The sequence below is a fragment of the Epinephelus moara genome, chromosome 3 (assembly GCF_006386435.1).
Source record: "Epinephelus moara isolate mb chromosome 3, YSFRI_EMoa_1.0, whole genome shotgun sequence".
In the NCBI taxonomy this organism is placed as follows: Eukaryota; Metazoa; Chordata; class Actinopteri; order Perciformes; family Serranidae; genus Epinephelus; species Epinephelus moara.
Window position 1 is genome coordinate 14,273,242 of NC_065508.1, and position 20,139 is coordinate 14,293,380.

The 20,139-nt window shown below is 41.7% G+C and overlaps 1 protein-coding gene across 2 annotated transcripts in view; it reads left to right on the top strand.

Moving 5' to 3' along the window:
- The first annotated feature begins 14,120 nt into the window (after positions 1–14,120).
- The window catches only part of LOC126387380 (FRAS1-related extracellular matrix protein 2-like), a 75,469-nt gene continuing 69,450 nt past the window's right edge, over positions 14,121–20,139 (top strand). For both annotated transcript variants that reach the window (XM_050039910.1, XM_050039918.1), the window contains exon 1: positions 14,121–19,282. In XM_050039910.1, coding sequence (XP_049895867.1) covers positions 14,281–19,282 — 5,002 coding nt within the window. In that variant the 5' untranslated portion in view covers positions 14,121–14,280. The remainder of the gene's footprint in view (positions 19,283–20,139) is intronic.

The window sequence follows — 20,139 nt, forward strand, 5'->3', positions numbered from 1 at the left end:
AATTAAAACATAAGAAATCAGCTCTCTCCATCACGTCCTCTGATGCTGCGCCCTTTTGGGCATGAAATTAAAATTTCACACTTAAACATAATGGCTGCTGCAGTTTTAATCTTTACGAGCAACGAGGTAGAAAGATGCTTTATAATCACATTTCAGGTTGAGCTGTCTGTCCCGAGCCAAGTTCAGGATGAACTTCTCACAGAGCTGGCTCGCTGCGTCGCCTGGATGAAGTTCTGACTGGGACTCACACGAGAGAGGAGAATTTCTTTTGATCTGCCACCACCGCATCAGCAGCGCAACCATTCCAGGAGTCTGCAAGTCCATCACGGCTCCCAGGAAACGCGTTTTCAGGCAGCCTCCAGACAGACGAATGATATAAAGCGGAGTCTGTTGGCTCCGCTGTGGCACAGATCCTGCAGGCGAATGTCGCATCATGGTCTGCAACAACTGTGCGAGTGTTTTAGTTGAGATGAGGCAAAGAGAAAGTAAGGAGGGAAGCAAGTAGCTGTGGGTTGATTCAATATTTGGGGCGATGAATCGCAGGAAAGTGGATATTTTAGTGGATGGTCAATTTGTTATTGCAGTGTGAACCAATAGGCCACCTGTTGAAACACTTGCTCAGTATGTGCTAACTCAAAATTCACACTGAGCAAACTTGTCACGATGATTAAGTACTGATTTGTCTTGAGATCTAGATCAGCTCATGATCTGAGTAGCGAATGGTTTGAAGTCTCCAGCACTGTTTTTAGAGTCTCAGTATGAAGATGGCAGACAGGAAACAGGAAACAGGATGCTGACATGGGGTTGACATAGTATTGATGGATTGCAGTGGCTGTGCATGAAGCTGTGTGTGTGAGAGAGAAAGATATAGAGGAATAAAAACCCACTTGCTATAAAATAGGCTTTCCCACGGACTCCCACTGCTTTATAAATGACATGTTGAGCATGCTCCTCGGCCTCCCATTAAAGGCAGCCAATCTAAAATGAGATCTGGTTGTCCTCCACGAACGCAGCGCAGATAAAACCAGCGCTGCGGCCACAGGTCAGTGAGCCAGATAAAGAAATAGGGAACAGGGGAATGGAAACAGCCCCCCCCCCCGACAGTCCATCCAACTCATTTCCACTTCAGTCTCACACATCTGTCACTCAAACACAAGCAGCGCGCGTGTATAAGCAGCTGTGAGTGCAAAAAAGGGTCTCAAATGACCTGGAACTTCAATCACCACATGCACACAGTCAGGTGGAATCACACCTCAGGGAAATTGATGCGTGTACAAGAGCTATTTGAGGCTCGGCGTCAAGATTATTTAATTATATGAATGACCTAACTCTGCCCCCTTCTGTTTTGATATTAGTATGACAGCTGGAGGGAAACCCCATGGAGGAGCACACACCCTGTTAGACTGCTCTGATTCATGTCCTTTTATGTCTTCTTGTGCAGAATGACAGCTAATTCATCTTGATGGAGTGTGGATATTTAGCCATATTTAGATATGCTGCAATTTTCTCTAATTCAGCAATGGGTGGGAAACACTCTACACATCACCGCCAAGAGGATGATTCTTCTTTATCGTAGATCTGGGCCTCTGATATCCTTCAAGCTGAAGTGAGATGGCTTTACAGCAGCATGAAAAGCAAATCAATTTCTGAATTTTGATATCCAGTAGTCAACATTTGTAACACATATAAAACGAAGGGTCCACACACATGCTCTAGAGATGCATCCATTTACTTCATCTCCAAAAGGTGACTCATCAATCTCCTATTTGATGAGTTCATGGAAAATACTTTCAGCCTCTCACCACCTCTTACCTTCTCGGCCGTTTCAGTTTGTCTGATGGTCTTTTCAAGGTTCCAGAATTGCATGTAGACTGAATGTCACCTCTGTGAAATCACTCAGTCCTTTTCGCATCTGAAGAGCCTCTTCTTTAAATGTGCAGACCCTCATTTTGTGATGGAGCTGTTCACCTTGTCTACGAGCACCTGATGCTCTCTTTGGTAAGCCTGGATTCAAAACCTTTCCATTAACATAACAATAACTGAGATTACATCTAAATAAAGTGTTGATATATTAGATAGGTGATTTTATATCGTACTGTTTTTCGACTGCAAAAGAGAAACTTTTTAAAAACATTTGAAAGTCGCCTCACTAAACTGTTTTTCTCCTTTGAGTTAAGTGGTCTCCTAAATCTGTTGAGGCAGTCCTAGAGCTAATCTTTTATAATCCCCTCGTTCTTTGTATCTCCCCTCTCTCTGCACCAACTTGCTGTACCAATGTGTTTAAAGGGCTTGTGGGAGTATTAATAAACCACTCGGAGAGTGTGTTCTAAGGACACAACCGCCACAGGCAGAGTTTAGCTTGTTTGTGCTGTATCCATGAAGCTTGGTCAAAACAGAGAGAGCAAAGTCTGAGCCAGTCTGCTTTTCCAACAGCAGCTCATTTAGTCTCAGTGATAGCGTGCTGTGTGTGAGCACCCGGAGTGCAGGGATATACTGTAAAGCTTCACAACTACTATCTATCTCTGTCTTTTTTTCTTGTTTTTAGCCATGCCAGCCGTGTGGCTCTATGTCAGTCTGTCGGCCCACTGCTTTGATCCAGACTGAAATATCTCAACAACTACTATTGACATATTTTTTTAATTGGATGGATTTCCATGAAATTTGGTTCATGCTTTGATGACCCACGTACATTTAATCTAGCACCATTGTCAGGTTAGTGTTTGTGGTTTATCATCAAATATCTGCAGAACTATTGTCATTTCCATCAGCTCCAGCAATACTTTGTGTTGATTGCTAATCAGTAAATGCTAACATGCTAAACTCTATTGAAGTCCATTTCCAACACTATGATGAAAAATGATCCTGTATCATAAAATATCAAAATAATAAAAAAATCTCAAATTAGTCTTACAATAGTTAGAGTGAGTTTTACATTATATTGAGATATTAAGTCACTTTTTTGAGTAAATTTCATATTATTCTAAGATATTAAGTCATTATTTGGGGTATGTTTCACATTATTTTGAGATATTAAGTCACTATTTTGAGTACGTTTTACATTATTTTGAGATACTAAGTCACTATTTGGAATAAATTTCATATTATTCCAAGATATTAAGACATTATTTTGGGTAAGTTTCACATTAATTTGAAATATTAAGTCACTATTTTAAGTAAGTTTTACATTATTTTGAGATACTTAGTCATTATTTGAGAAAGTTTCACATTATTTTGCGATATTAAGTCACTATTTGAGTAGATTTCACATTATTTTGAGATTATCTTGAGATATTAAGTCACTATTTGAGTAAGTTTCACATTATTTTGAAATATTAAGTCAGTATTTTGAGTAAGTTTTACATTATTTTGAGATACTTGGTCATTATTTGAGTAAGTTTCACATTATCTTGAGATATTAAGTCACTATTTTGAGTAAGTTTTACATTATTTTGAGATACTAAGTCACTATTTTGAATAAATTTCATATTATTCCAAGATATTAAGTCATTATTTGGGTAAGTTTCACATTAATTTGAGATATTAAGTCACTATTTGAGTAAGTTTCACATTAATTTGAGATATTAAGTCACTATTTGAGTAAGTTTCACATTATTTTGAAATATTAAGTCAGTATTTTTGAGATAGTAAGTCACTATTTTGAGTAAATTTCACATTATTCCAAGATATTAAGTCATTATTTTGAGTAAGTTTCACATTATTTTGAAATATTAAGTCACTATTTTAAGTAAGTTTTACATTATTTTGAGATACTTAGTTATTATTTGAGTAAGTTTCACATTAGTTTGAGATATTAAGTCACTATTTGAGTAGGTTTCACATTATTTTGAGATATTAAATCAGTATTTTTGAGATACTAAGTCACTATTTTGAGTAAATTCCAAGATATTAAGTCATTATTTGGGGTAAGTTTCACATTATTTTGAGATATTTAGTCACTATTTGAGTAGGTTTCACATTATTTTGACACACTAAGTCATTATTTTGACATAAGTAAGTCATTAAAATGACTACGGAATTTTTTTTTTTTATCGCACTGGTAAAAATTGGCTTCCATACTAAGCTAATATGATTAACATGTAAACATTATACCTGCTAAACATCAGCATGTTAGAATTTCCACTGTGAGCATGATAGCATGCTTAAGTTAGCATTTAGCTTTAAACACTGTATGCTGTCCCTCTGTGCAGCCTAACAGAGCAACTAGCACTTGGACTAGTGCAGTATGTTGAGGGCAACATTAATGACTCACTTTGACATTATAGATGATTATCATATCATAGCCATGGACAAAACTGATAACAGTACGTGAAATACTACAGCTAATAACACACAGTAGGCCTAGATAAGACTTCAAACTGCTCTTCGAAGCATACATCATTATGAGGCCTTGAGCTGACACATTTTTAGTCTCCCAAGTGTCAGGGAATCAGATCCAAATTTAAACACTGTCCTCCGTAACCTACAGTTTATAAGCTGTAAGCATTTTGGGACTGGCACAGCCTCAAACAGGCAGCATTAACATGGAAATCAGTCTGTGGGAACTTATCCAAGGACTGAATATATGTTCCTCCAGTGGGAGCCATGGTGTCTATCTCAAAGTATTCAGCAAATGCTCTAAATGATTTACTTAAAATCAGAATGTATGAATGGGTCTGTTTAAGTAGCACTGCACTGATTGTACACGTAACTCTGTTAGTTTCACTCAGCCCCTGATAACAGCTGTATTATATCTCCTGTGGATCTGCAGGGAGCTCTCTAAGGTCTGAGAAGAAGACCTGATGGTGTCATCAGGGTTATCTCGGCCTGGGCTCGACAGTTACATTTTTAACAAAGAGTCAGCATTACAAATTGGAGGTGTAGGGTCTGGGAGAAATTGGTTTTAGGAGGCAGGGAGGATCTAATGAATGAGTATCAGTCTCAGTAATAAAGGAAAAAGTCAAAATATCTTGGCCTCTGCTGCTTCAATTTTTCCCATTATTATTATTTTTTAAATCTGTCCCCTGTGAGTCCCCCAGATTTAGACAAGTGCAATATTAAATAGCTAAAAGAAATTCAAGTCTGCCCTTTTTTAGCTCCATCATCATCACATGTTTGGTTAGTTGATCTCTGTGGGAAGCTTACCTTTCTGTTAGTGACTGCCTTAGGTTAGTGGCTGGAGGTATAGTGGTAGGTTAGCTTTGTTTCTGTTGGTTGTAGGCAGGGCTGGCCATCATGTGTAAGTATACAACTGTCTAAGTAGATCTGAACATCTACTTAGACGGAGTTGTCAGCAGCAAGTTAAAATTTTGAGTCACCAATTAACCTGCATGTCTTTGGATGGTGGGAGGAAGCCGGAGTACCTGGGGAAAACCCACGCTGACACGGGGAGAGCATGCAAACTCCACACGGAAGGGATTTGAACCAGTAACCCTCTTGCTGTAAGGTGACAATGCTAACCACTGCACCACCGTGCCACCCTTTAGAGTTATAGGAAGGGCTGTCCATCTTGTGTAAGTATATACGCCTTAAATCTGCTTAGACAGAGCTGTCAGCAGCAAGTTAAAATGTATTTTAGAGCACATTTTCAGCAGTATTGTATAATGTACAAATATCACTGTATTGATGAAATCTCTCTGACATTTCTATTTTTTAGAAGCCCTTCCTTGTCTTTTACTTCGTCTCACACTGCAGTGCAAATTCATCCTGGTACTAAAGGTGAGTCTGTTTGTCACAGCGAACTCTAATGTGACTGCTGATAAGATAAAAGCATTAATGTTACGTCCCTGAGCAGTCTACCTGCAGCAACAGAGATTTCACCGGTGCACTAATGCTGGATGTGTGTAGTGTGTACTGTGTGTGTGTGTGTGTGTGTGTGTGTACAGCAGGTGTTAGTGGACAAGGAACAGCTCATTGGAACAGACCAAAGAACCAGTAAAGGGAAAGGGTGTCATACAGAAGGCTGTTAACCTTCAAAGCAGCCGCATTCTCTGTTCTCACTCCGAGTTCAGCTGTGAAGGCTGGAACTTTATAAGGCTCTGGACTCTCTCTCTCTCTCTCTCTCTCTCTGTCTCTCTCTCTCTCTTCCTTTAACAGCACAGCTTTCACACCATTTCTGCATGGGTTTTTTTTCCCCCTCTGCAAGGTGGACAAAACACAGAGAGCGGACATATGCCTGTAATGTGAAATGTCAGGGTGAAAATCCTCGCCGGCGTTAGCTTGCAGGTTGAACATTTTTTGTGCATCATCTCGAGTCTCTGATGTCCTTCAGCAGCATAACCTTCTTAATACCTTACATGCAGAAAATAAGATCTGATTCTGTTTACACTCTCAGCCGTGAGCCAGCAAAAACTCTAACAGCCATGTCACGACCAGTGGAAATAAATCGCTGTAACACAACTCGAGCATGAGCAAAGAGGATTTTCAGCTCTGATGCTGAGCCCATGGGTCTCATTTTTGCAACTTAATATATGTCAACACCGGATAACCTTTAGCACTTGACTCGTGAGCTTATTCCTGGAATGCTGCTGCCGCTCTCCACCACCAGAGAGCAGTAGCCTATTAAAAAATAATAACACCACTTCTCTCCCTGTTCATTTAGATGGAAATCATGACTGCATTTAAATGATGGATCTGCCTTATTCAAATTCAGAGAGACGGAGGTGTTTCTTTTCTTTTTCTCACACTGTTGAAATCTTTATATCGTGTTATAAGACAGCAAATAATCTGCAAGATACCCTGATAGCATTTATGCTGCATCTACTGTGTAATTAACTGTGTGTGTAGTGGACAAGTTTTGTCTTCTTTCCTCAGGAATATTTGGTCTCAGGAATATGAACAGCTTAATTTGTTCTTCCCTGGGGGCCCCTCTATTCTTATCTGTGCTTACGCTCCAAAGGGTTTATGTAAAAATAGAAAAACAATTAAAATGGAAGTCTTGGAAATATGCTAAGAAGTGTTCCATTGGTTTAAAAACTCTCTCTTTTGTCATCTCTGGTCCGTATTACAGTTCACTGTAACAAGAAAAGGCTGTAACAGTACTGTAGCAAATGTTCACCTCCAACAAGCCACAAGAGCTGACAACAAGCGCTGCAAATTGACACTGCCTGCAGGGCTGAGGGCTGAGTGCTTTGTCTGATGTGTGATGGAGTGTGGCAGGCTTGTTCCTTATTAGACTCATCACCTCTGTGAAATCACATGAAATAGAGAGAATACGCTCAGCGCGGGGCATGTCACAAAGCCAACCAGCCGGAAAAAGCCTCATACACGAGCTGTAAACAAGTCATTAATGCCAACTGCTCGGCATGGAGGCTCCTCTGCATTTAAGGTAAAAGTCCCACCGGTGAATGTCAACCTGGGAGGCACAGGGTTTCGGAAATGTTCAGGAGCTTGTTGTCCTGAAAGAAATAGATTCAAAGAGAGTTTTTCAAAAGCCAGAGAGGGGAAAAGTGGCTCATTGACAGTCTGTCTTTTCTCACAATTTTCAGGGCAATTAATCACAGACACAACAGATATTTACCCAATTCCCCTGTAATTCGTAATAACAACCTTGTTCCTCTAACTGAAAGGCAAAGGCCCACAGCAGCATTGTCATCTGTAATGTAAATGAGTGTGTGAGACGCAGGAACAAACTGGCAGTTTCACCAGACAGTAAACATTTACCAGAATGGCACCGTGTGTAAACTCACACGGTCATTGTGTTGATGATTACAGAGCAGCGGCGGTGCTGAGATGCCTGTTTGGAGGGAAGAGTTCCTGGTGTGTCCTCTGAATGCCTACTTTTTCACGACTGTAATATAGGAACAAAGACGGACCAGATGTGAATCTGTGTACGGTTTGCATTTCCTCGTGTGAATGTGTGAGTGCAGTGCTGAGGGGTGGGGGTAGGGGGTTCCCATTACACTTTCAGCTGACCCATACAAAATGTAATTGCAGGCTGGTTCTGCAGGGAGGTAAAATCAGTGGTTTTGCATGTCAAGCTATTGCTTTTATGCATGGGCTTTCTCAAGAAGCAACAGGTTGCGTTCCATTATGGAGATAGTGAGGACAGAGTGGAGAGTGACAGGAGACCGGCTCCTTTCATTGATGGTGAGCGTTGAAAGCATGAGGATAACAGCTGTGTGATGTAGGAAGTGATGGAACAGCTATTCAGATCCTTTAAAGGAATACTTCACCGTCAAAATGACCATTTGTGAATCACTTAGTCATGCTGTGTTACCTTCAATTTGTGAGGAAAACGTTGTTTTTCTCGAATGCCTCCATGCAAAACATATTGATTTATTGACTGATTGGAGACAACAGCAAATTTATATCATTAAAACAATCTGCAACACTCTCACACAGACCAAGATTCACTTTCAGTTCAGTTTTGAATGGTGAAGTTTAAGTGAAAATGCATGTGTTTGGGAAGCATACATACAACTGGATAAATGAGACTTGGATTATACTGCACGAGTTGTGTGAATTGGTTTTGATATAGTTTTGCCATTGTGGAGCTTGGTCCCCAATCAGTCAGTAAATCAAGATTTTCCCATCACAAACACAAGGTAACGTGGCATAAGTTAATATAATGGCCATTTTGTGGTTGAAGTATTGCTTTAAATGAAAGTAAAAAAGCACAATATACAAATACATTACACACATAAAAGAACATTTTACCTGCAAACACCTTATATGTAAATATAGTGCAAGCATCGGAGGGTTGAAAGCAGTGCAGGAAAGAGACTTAAAAGTTACATTTGATGATGATTGGAATACACTAGCAGCACAGAAGCTTCTTCACATGAGAGGTGCCAGATCAAAACTGACTCAATATAAAATTTTCAATAGAATATATATTTCAGTCCAGCAAGGCTACAGGTGATGGGCCTGATACCATCCAGCTTATACTGGAGATGCAACTCCAGCCAAGGTGATATAGTGCGCATGTTTTTTGATTGCCCCTCATTGGTTTCTTTCAGGCAAAAGATCGTAGAGAAGACCAGTAACCATCTGAGGACACAGGTAACTCTCAGTCATAGTCTATACCTCATGGATATTACAAAAGATATTACAAAATCAAAGTTTAGAGCCGTAAATATGTGAAATGGCTAAAAGTTGCCATTAGCACCAGTGGCGTAAGGTAGTTAAAAAAGGGCCCCAGTGTACACAATTATGATGGGCCCCAAGGCACGCTAACTACTAGTTATGCGCCTAAATTAGCTACCGTATAATCTTATTGTCACATAATCAAATAGAGACTTGACATCGGATAACACCAACATACATATCACCCAGAAATTAACATCGAATATATGTAAAGGACAAAAAAAAAGTATTTTTTTAATTGTATTTATAGTTTATGTCGAATAAATTACAACATATTTTGTTATAGATGACACCTGAATATTTTACAAAAAACAAAACAACTAAAAAACATGGTGGATATGGGTTTGCAAATATATACTGTTTTGATTTTTGATTTTAACGTGAGTTTCTCTTCAAACACAGGCATCCAAGGTGGCAATCTAAAATACTTACAAGGGCTTGTTTTCTGCCCAATATATAGTTGTAGGTCTCACTCTCTATGGGCCCCCTCACTGCCTGTACTGCCTACAGTTACACGCCTGATTCGGACTGGCAAGAAGGTCATACTCAGACATCGGGACATTGGATGGACAGTGATCTTCTATCAAGACTGGCTAAATACCTTAGCGGAATCAGTGTCCTGTGAGTGCCTCATTTATGAGATAAACCATAAACTAGATGTTATCTTGGAAATTTGGGAACCGTTTCTGATACATTCCAGGAAAACCAAATCAGAGTAGTGTCTCGCTACACATACCTTGGAGCCAAAACATAGAGTCACAGCCCACTACTTCAGACAGGTGGTATATGTTGGAATAAAGAGGCTGGAAGGTTTTTTTTTTGTATTGTATTTTGTTTATACACTTTGATAAATGTGTCTTAAAGGGGCTTTTTTCACACAGTATGTACTAAGTAACTATCCCATGCAGGTGAACTAACACAGTGGGATCACAGGTGCTGGGAACCTGTTGTGTGAATGTCCCTTGTTTGTGAATAATTTCTTTTTTAATACAGTTTACTATCTTGTCATCTGTTATCATATGTACAAACAGCATCATTTGTCATGGTTTAGGTTGCTGTAGGCATTTTTTGTTAGGGAAACAATAAAAAGCATTCAAGTTTTAAGTGAAATGTACTTTATTTTCACAAGTAAAACTATTCTTATTATGCAGAATGGCCAATTTCAGAGTCATAATATTTAACTGGATTATTATTCATGATGCATTAATATGAAAGCTGCATTTTAATGATGTGGCTGGTCAAGTGTCTCATTAGAAGTACTTTAGACTGGTGAGGAGTTTAAACGAAATCAATGCATCATGTTTTAGACTGATCAAATGTTTTGTATGCAAAATGATAATATGCAAAATAGCTGTTAAAATGTGGCGAATATGATGAGTGAAATTGCCCCATTTCCATCTGAAAGTTAGTGAAGTAGAATAATAAAGTAGCATAAAATGACAATACTCAAGCACAAGCAGCCCCAAAAATGTACTTCTAACACTGAGTGTATGCATACAAAATTCCTCCTGTGCCTTATTCACGGCATGAATAAATTCACACGATGTACATTATTCATTGGAGTTATGGGTCTTTTATTAAGAAAGTGTGACCAGGAGCAATGAAACCAACCCTTTGTAATAAAGATGGAGCTTCCTCTTTAACAATAAACTGATTTTGTGCACGGACCCTGTTGGACATCTTCAAAGAAATGGTATTGTGAAGAAAGAGACACATCAGACGCAAAAAAACCCCAAAAAAACATCTTGTATATTTCTACCGTCACACTTCGCTTTGTCACAGCATCACAGATTAAAGCTCCTACTTCTTGATTCTGTTGGGACAGAGGTGTGTGGGTGGAGTGTGTCTACAAACAAACCAAATTTTCTCACTGGAGTACAGTCACTTTTAAGGGGGCTCATACTTGCAGTGAGAATCTGCATTGTTCTGTTCACGGTTATTTTTGGGACTTTTTGATCACTTGGTAACCAGACAAACCATTTGACCAACAAAACCTGCTTCGCACACTCCCTGGCTGAACAACAATAATCTTATTCCACCATTGTAAAATTGATTTAGACGAATGTGGTCTGGTGTGCTTCTGCTGCCGAGCAACAATGTGTGCTACGGTGGTGAATATTCATTTGGCTTTTAATGATGAATGTGGTCCAGCTCATCACAAAATGTCTATTCACATAAATTAGCTTTTATGATAAGAAGGGAATGTTTTTGTCATTTGAGGCATGCGCGCCAAGATGTTATGCAAATGCAACAATCTGATGGGTGCCTAACCCTCATACTGCCTCATTACCAGACGGTTTTGAATCTTTCTCATCCCCATGTAGACTCAAACCCCACAATCTCCATGTGTGGCCTTATCACAGCGGAGCAGCTGCTGAGCAGAAGGAACCCCGCGCTCAGTACTGTATGAATATGACATAAATCTGAGGCTGGACTTTCCAAAAGTTTCAGTGTGCTTGGTGGGTGAGAGAAATGGGCTGCAGGGGTGAGCTAGAGTTTCAGTGCTAATTAGTCAGATGGGAGCAGAAATACAATCAGGGAGTCCAAAAAATGGGATGAATAATGGTGCTCATCATGCCATCATATGGACTCCCTTCCTATGGAAAATAATTTTGTGGGAAACAGACACTGCAGCTCAAAGTTCCAGGTGAAAATGCTCACTAGTCTCTAATTTTGTTGACTTAATAATGATCTTTACATCCCTCCTTTGTTCCTCATCACGCCATCTGTCTCTCATTAGACTCCAGTATGCAGTGTAATCTCTCTAAATGTACTCAGTGCAAATCTAACATAAATGTATCTGAATTTTTTGTCCCGTGTAAAATCACAAAAAGAATGTTTTGCCATATATGAAAAGCACGACAGCTGGAAAAGCCGGAGGTGCCACGTACTTTAAAATAACAAGGCACTTGAAACCCTCTAATCACCTGGCATTTTAAACGTGGGTGGTGGTGAGTCAAGGACAAAATGCAGTCACAAGCAGTGTTCTCTGAGGTTCAGGCTCATGTGAGGGGATTTTTTTAAGACTCAAGGCTGTAAGAACAGCACTGAACCATTCAAATATTCATGTCTGACACTTCAAACCAGTTTCACAGTTTGGTAGGGTTTTATCAACAGTATGAATTTGCCTCACATTGGTGCGAGTATGAATTGTTACATATTCGCCGCACCTTGTTAAGATCCTGAAAAGTTCACCATGTTTCTGAGTAATCATACAGATATTTGCACAAACTTCTCACCGACTGATATTTGATTAACGGCAGCCATTCCTTCTATTTGACTGCAGCAAATCTCTCTCCATAAATTCCAACGATTAAATGAACCAGATATTCAGCAAAAATTGTAAAACAGCAGAGAATTGATGACTTCAAAACTGCCTGTTTACAGAGCAGGAGAAGAGCAGTGAGTTCATTCTCTCATGACTTAGCCTTGACAGGTGTTCCAACTTGCTGTACAAATTCCCCCCTAGGACCACCAAGGTCTAGCAGGATGGATTTTTTTCCAGTCTTAAAAAACAGTTTGCAGCAGCCGAATGTATATTTCACACCCAGACACTGCTGCTTATTTGTTTTTTTTGCATCATAGTTAACTGATCCACACTGACAAGGACATGGCCATTGTCTCCTTTGCCTACTGCACTTAGAGGTGTACAGTGGCTTTTCGTTGCTTAAGGGAAGGTCGGTGTGTTTCAGAGGGCCCACATTCAACTGCTTACTCACCACAAATTAAAGACAAAATAAATGAATAGAGGATTGCATGCATAAATAAGAGCTAAACGAGCCAGTGTTTTGTTTCTATCAACCTTTTTACACATATACTTGCTGCAGGAAGTGTGAGGTTAGAGCAACTGAGGAAGAACAGCAGTGAGGACTAATAAGCCGACAATGAGCAGAGTAATGACAGTGTCCCTTTATTTCCGTTCCATCCATTCATTTATTAGGGGTAGGAATCACCAGAGGATCCACAATATGATATTATTGTGATACTGACATTTTAAATATGCTATGATATGCTGAGTATTGCAATGAAATGTATAGCGATATATTGCGATTTATGACCTTTTCTCAACTCTAAATTATGTCCCCAATGAAAAACTCTGTCGACATCTGTTTTACCTAATAAGATAAAGTTTTCAGTCTGTTCATCTCACCATTTTTTTTGCATTGCATTTTTTTTCTAGTAGGCTACCTAAAGTTTAGTTTGTATTTCTAAGATTGATAATTTGCTGTATTGTTTTTTTTCCCCCACCGATTTTTTCAAGTTTTCCGTAAAATTTGAAATTAGGGTTGAGATTAAGAGTTTAAGGAATATCAGTATGTGCAAAATTGTCAGTCACTGGATCTGTGTAAATGAGTTTTTAAGGGGTTTATTAAATAGTTTGACAGACGGGTTTGGAGAGACAGATGACATGCAGCATTGATGTACAATCACACTTCAACACAGGACTTTGCAGTTAGGTGGGGTCTGTCATAGATGCCCCAACAGAAGAATGCCCCTGGTCTTTGTTTTCTGAAGATGTAAAAATGATATTTGGACAAACAAATGTTTGTTTTGTTAAAAATGTTTAGTTTGCATTTTTAGAATGATTCCATCATTGTTATCAGTTATTGAACTCTCTGTCTGACACAGCATGGAAAACATTAACAATATCTGCAGCCCTCTGAGTTACAATTTTGACATTTCTTCCAATTTCATCACTTTGTCTGAATGTCCACAGATGAAATGATTATATGATCTGCTACTCATGAGCCATGCTTAAACAGACTATCTTTCCTCGGGGCAATATTATCTTTTAACACCACTGTTACATCTTGCAAAGATCCTGAAAGAAGAAACTCAGTAATTGCACTATAGGTAATGAATCTGTGTAATTCAGCTCATCCTCTAGTCCCCGCCCCAGCTCTGTGAATGTCAGCCGTGTTGCCCATTGGCGACGAAGCTGAGGTTACAAGCCTTCAAAATGCTCCAATATGTGCAGAGATGGGCGGCAGCGCTTTTACGCAGCCTCTCAAGTATCTGAAGTTAAAACTCCTGCGCGCTATTCTCGCTGACTATGTCGAGGGTCCGGACGGATAGACACACGGGAGTCACCGTGTAGACATCCAGCCGACTCCTAACACTTTGCGGATTTTTATCTTTTCGAGTAAAGACATAGCGCTTTGAGCATCATCTCCGCAGAGCGACTTTTTTCCACGGATGGTTTGGATCACATCCGCCGCCACGATGTTGTTCCATAGACTTCTCCTGTGTGTTTCAGTAACAGGTATCGTCTTGGCGCAGCCCGACAGCTCTGGATTATTTTACGCGCTCAGATCTGAACTGTCAGAAGATGCTATCTTGGTGGCCAACAACGGAATACGCGTGCCTTTCGGGAGATCCGTCTTCATCGACCCCATCAATGATTTGGTGATTCAGACGCAGCCGGGAGACCGGTGCAGCATCACCGTGCTGGATAACGATCCGCTCTCACAGAGACCGGGGCATCTCTCTCCCAAAAAGTTTCCGTGTGATTTTGGTCCGAATGATGTGACATACTCCCACTACGGGTCGAGAAGTCCGGCTAAAGACAGAGTGAGGCTGCAGCTCAGGTATGATGCGCAAACCGAAACCGTTATTATCCCGTTTATGATGGAGGTGGAAGTAGTTTTTACGCAGCTAGAGTTACTCACCAAAAACATGCCTCTCACTGTTGATAATCTCAAAACCACCAGCAACCCTATTGATAAGAGGATTTTAGAGTTCACTTATGACAGAGACTCTCACAAATGCGAGGTGACATCCCTGTCAAGCGGCAGCTCGCTGCCAAGATATGGAAGACTCATAGATGGGGGGAAACTTTCCAAAATGATGGACTGTGATGAATTCACACAAGCTGACATCCGCTATGAGCACACGTTTGACCGCAAGTCTCCCAACAGGGACTATGTTCCCATGGTTGTGGAGCTGCATGATAAAGAAGGCAACCTAGTGAAACAGGAGTATTTCCATCTTATGATTCGCATCAAAGAGGGAGAAGAAAACACTCCCCCCAAACCCAGCTTTGTGTCTATGATGATGATGGAGATCAGCCAGTTTGTTATGACCGCCCTCACCCCTGACATGCTCGCTGCTGAAGATGCAGAGTCAGACCCAGATGAGCTTATTTTCAACATCACCTCTCCCTTATCTTACGAGGAAGGCTACATAGTCAGCACTGATGACAGAAACCTCCCCATCACGTCTTTTTACCAGAGAGACTTGCGTGAACTGAAAATAGCTTACAAGCCCCCCTCCCTGGACTCAGACACTGAGAGGATTTTTCAGCTCGAGTTTGAGGTGGTAGACACAGACGGGGCCGTCTCAGACCCCTTTGCTTTTATGATAGTTGTGAAGCCGATGAACTCTATGGCCCCTGTTGTGACACGGAACACGGGCCAGCTGCTGTACGAGGGCCAGTCTCGGCCTCTCTTCAGCGCCCACAACTTGGAGATCAGCGATGAAGACAACCTGGATGCTGTCACCATCACAGTGGTGGATGGGCTGCGTCACGGGGACCTGATGGCGCTGGGCTCTCACAGGAAGCTCTTCACACCTGCTGACCTTACAACAGGGGTTATTGTGTACCAGCACGATGGAAGCGACACATACAGCGACAACATTGTCTTCAAGATGTCAGATGGAACAAATGAAGTAGAGTTCCTTTTCCCCATCACGATCGTTCCCACTGATGACGAGCCGCCGATTATAAATGCCAACACCGGCCTGGTGCTGTTCAAAAACCAAATGATGTCTATATCTCCCCTCATGCTCAGCGCAGCAGATATTGACTCTGAGGACTCAACTATTAAATTCACCATTGTCCCTCCCTTTTCTACTATTGGCACAGTGCTCTTAAGGCAGTCGGATGCCCCCGAGGACCCCTCCTCTTGGAAGTTCAACGCCGAGGATGAAGTGTATGAGAAGGAGGTGACAGAGTGGCTTCAGAAAGACATCACTGACGGGAAGCTGTTTTACAAGCACACAGGCCCTCACAACACAGACACTATAATGGATCAGTTTGTGTTCACAGTTCAGGATGACAATGACCCCCCTAATGAGTCAGGAGAGAGTGCATTTATAATCCGAGTTTTACCCATAGATGACGTACCCCCTGAGCTTTTCCCAGGCACCACCCTGCAGATGACCGTTCAGGAGTACAAGCTCACTCACTTTAGCAAAGAAGTTCTGCGCTACACTGATTTGGACTCTGAGGACCGAGACCTCAAATATACAGTTATCCAGCCCCCAGTAGACACAGATGAAAATAACCCAGTTTTGTTTGGTGCTTTGGTTCTGACAGACAGCCTGGACACTGAAGTCACTGAGTTCACACAAGCGCAAATTAACCATCATAAGATCTCCTACGACCCTCCGGATGTTGAGCTCGGAATAACAGCTCACGTTGTGCAGTTTCGTTACACTGTCGAAGACACGGCTGGGAACAACGTCGAAGGAGCTTTCACAATCTACCTCCAGCCCGTCAACAACAAACCCCCCCAGATTACAAACACAGGCTTTACTGTGTATGAACGCGGCATGCACATCATCAGTCTCGCTGAGCTCGACGCCACAGACCTCGACACAGGGAGCGAACAGATCACCTTTACTCTAAGCCAGCCCCCTAAACACGGCCAGGTCCAGGTTGCATTCACTGATCTAGAGAGAAAAGGAGTTTTCAGACTTGAGGATATCCCAGAGGGGAAGATATCATACATTCATGGTGGGGAGGAGACGATGAGTGATGAATTTCAGCTGGATGTCAGTGATGGGATTCATATTGTAACCGTGACGGTCAAAGTTAATGTAAAGCCTGTCGATGATGAAACGCCAACTGTCAGCCTGCCTCCGGGAACAATCGGCTCTCATATGGATGTGCTGGAGAACGGAGCCACGGAAATCACAACTAACGTCATTCAAGGCCATGATGATGACACAGATGACCTCCAGCTGACCTTTATCGTGGAAGATCCCCCAGTTATGGGTGAAATATTGGTTAAAGGAGTGCCTGCTACTAGGTTTACACAAGCTGATATCATTAATGGTGTGGTTGTGTATGCACACACCGGTGGTGAGGTAGGTCTGTCCTCTCAGCAGGACGGCTTCAATTTGACTCTCACAGACATGTCCGATGATTGGACAGTGGGTGGCAATAAGGTCAACGGAGTACAAATTCGTGTTACTATTCTTCCTGTTGACAGCCAGGCCCCTGAGGTTGGAGTTGGGATTCAATTCAGTGTCATTGAAGGGGAGAAATATGCCATCGGCCCTCAGCACTTGAGCGCTGATGATAATGACACTCCAACGGATGATATCCTTTGCACCATCATCGTCCAGCCCACAGCTGGCTATGTGGAAAATATTTCACCCGCCCCAGGCTCAGAAAAGTCCAGGTCAGGAACACCTATCAGTGCTTTTACCATCAGAGACATCAGGGAAAGGAATATCTACTATGTGCAGAGCATTCACAAAGGAGTGGAGCCAGTGGAAGATCGGTTCACATTCAGGTGCTCTGATGGCATCAATTTCTCAGAGAACCATTTCTTCCCAATCGTCATAATCCCAGCAAATGATGAAAAGCCGGAGATTTATTTGAGGGAGATAGTTGTGATGGAGGGGATGAACATCGTAATCGACACTCCAATTCTGAACGGGGCCGATGCTGATATCCCACCTGAGGAGCTGATGTTCATCATTTCCAAACCTCCCAAACACGGGGCCATTTTGAACCAGCTGTCCACAGGCTCAGTTTTGGTGACTAATTTTACTTTAGAGCAGATTAGGGAGGCATCGAGCATTATTTATGAGCACGATGACTCAGAGACAACAGAGGACAGCTTTGATGTCACTCTGACTGATGGAAAGTACTCTGTGCAGAAAACAGCCTTGGTTATGATCATCGCTGTTGACGACGAGACCCCTAGAATGCTCATTAACGATGGCCTGGAGGTGGAAATTGGGGAGACCAAAGAGATCAACAACAAAGTTCTCAAAGCAACAGATTTAGATTCAGATGACAGCACGCTCACATACATCATAAGGTTCGGGCCTGGTCAGGGTCTCCTTCAGAGGAAAATCTCACCTGGGTCTCTTGAGAACATCACGCTAGGTATGAATTTTACACAAGCTGAAATCGATGCAGGGCTTATTCTTTACACACACAACGGTCAGGAGGGCATCCGAGACTTAGTTAAATTTGACGTCACAGATGGATTGAACCCACTAATTGATCGCTACTTCTACATCACTGTGGGCAGTATTGACATGGTGTTCCCTGATGTGGTCAGTAAAGGCGTGTCTTTGAGAGAAGGCGGCAGAGTGACTTTGACCACAGATCTTCTGAGCACCACTGACCTCAACAGCCCTGATGAGAATTTAGTCTTCACCATCACGAGGGCCCCTGTCAGAGGCCATCTGGAGTGTACAGACACTCCTGGGATGCCCATTGTGTCTTTCACTCAGCTCCAGCTGGCTGGCAGTAAGATTTACTACATTCACACCTCAGACGATGAGGTGAAAATGGACAGCTTTGAGTTTGAAGTCACCGACGGCTACAATCCTATTTTCAGAACGTTCAGAGTCTCCATTGTGGATGTTGATAATAAGAAACCTGTTGTCACTGTAAACAGTTTAGTTGTCACAGAGGGCCAAATTAAGCTGATTACACCATTTGAGCTGACCGCAGAGGACCAGGACACAGCTGAGAAGCTGCTGAAATTCACTGTTACCCAGCTGCCTGTTCACGGTAAACTCCTCTACAATCAATCGGTGCCCGTCACCAGCTTCACCAAACAAGACCTCAATGAAAACCTCATCAGCTACAAACACGATGGAACTGAATCATCAGAGGACTCCTTCTCCTTTACAGTCACCGACGGCACACACACTGACTTTTACGTTTTCCCTGACACTGTGTTCGAGACTCGCCACCCTCAGACTATGAAGATCACCATTTTGGCAATGGACAACGGCGTCCCCCAGATCGTAGTGAACAAAGGTGCCCCCGCTTTGAAGGTCTTGGCCACGGGTCACCTGGGGTTCCCCATCAGCTCCAAAGTGCTGAGGGCAGAGGACAGAGACAGCAGCCCGGCCTCACTGGTGTTCCACATCACCACGCAGCCCAAACACGGTTACATCGTCAACCTGGGACAGGGAAACAACTCCATCAACACATTTAGTCAAGGTAAACAAACACCCACTGACATTATAATGTATGACCTTTGCATGAATATTGCATGTGAATGGCACAATCAAATGACAGTGATTTTGTTAAGTGCTGTTCAGTGGTTGAGTGATGGTGGACTGCAGAAAGAAATGGATTTCAAAATGTAATTGTCAGTTCTGGTAAACAAAATTGCATAATCCCATCTCTCATGTAACATTAAATTATTATAAATTATTAGTAGCTGGCAAAATAACATCATTGACAATCTGACATGCAAAAATGCCTCTCCCTTATCAGACATCTTTAATCAGTGTTATTACTGTGCTTATGTGGCAAATTGAAGTGATTTTAATCATCATTTTTTGTAATCAAATAATGATAATCCTCTAGCTATTGATGTGTGACTGGTGTGGGACTGAACTTCAGAGAGGACATGTTAAAGTCAAAAATCCCTGCAAGTCTGTAAGTTTTGATTAATGTCTCACACTGCCTACCAAAGATTTTAATTTATGGAGTAATAATTATTCATATGTGTGACAAGTGCAGGCTTGGGAATTTCAATAGTTAATTTGTGGGCCTGATTTAGATGTGCCTTCCTCATCAAATCATAATTAGCAGACCAAAGTTAGAGGCTGATGTTTCGCGCAAATGTCTTGTAGACGCTTAGGGATGAATAATTTATTATTTCTGCATCTCCGGGGAAATGTTCACATCTGATGTTCTCTACAGTGGTTTGTTAAATGAAGCAGGACAGAAGCAGAAGGATCATGTGAAAAGGTCAGGGCAGATCTTTCAGTGACAGCATGGCATTTGAGTTGCGGCACATTCTCGCGGTTTGACCAGGTCAGTTCGAATTTGAGGCAATTTGTTGCAAT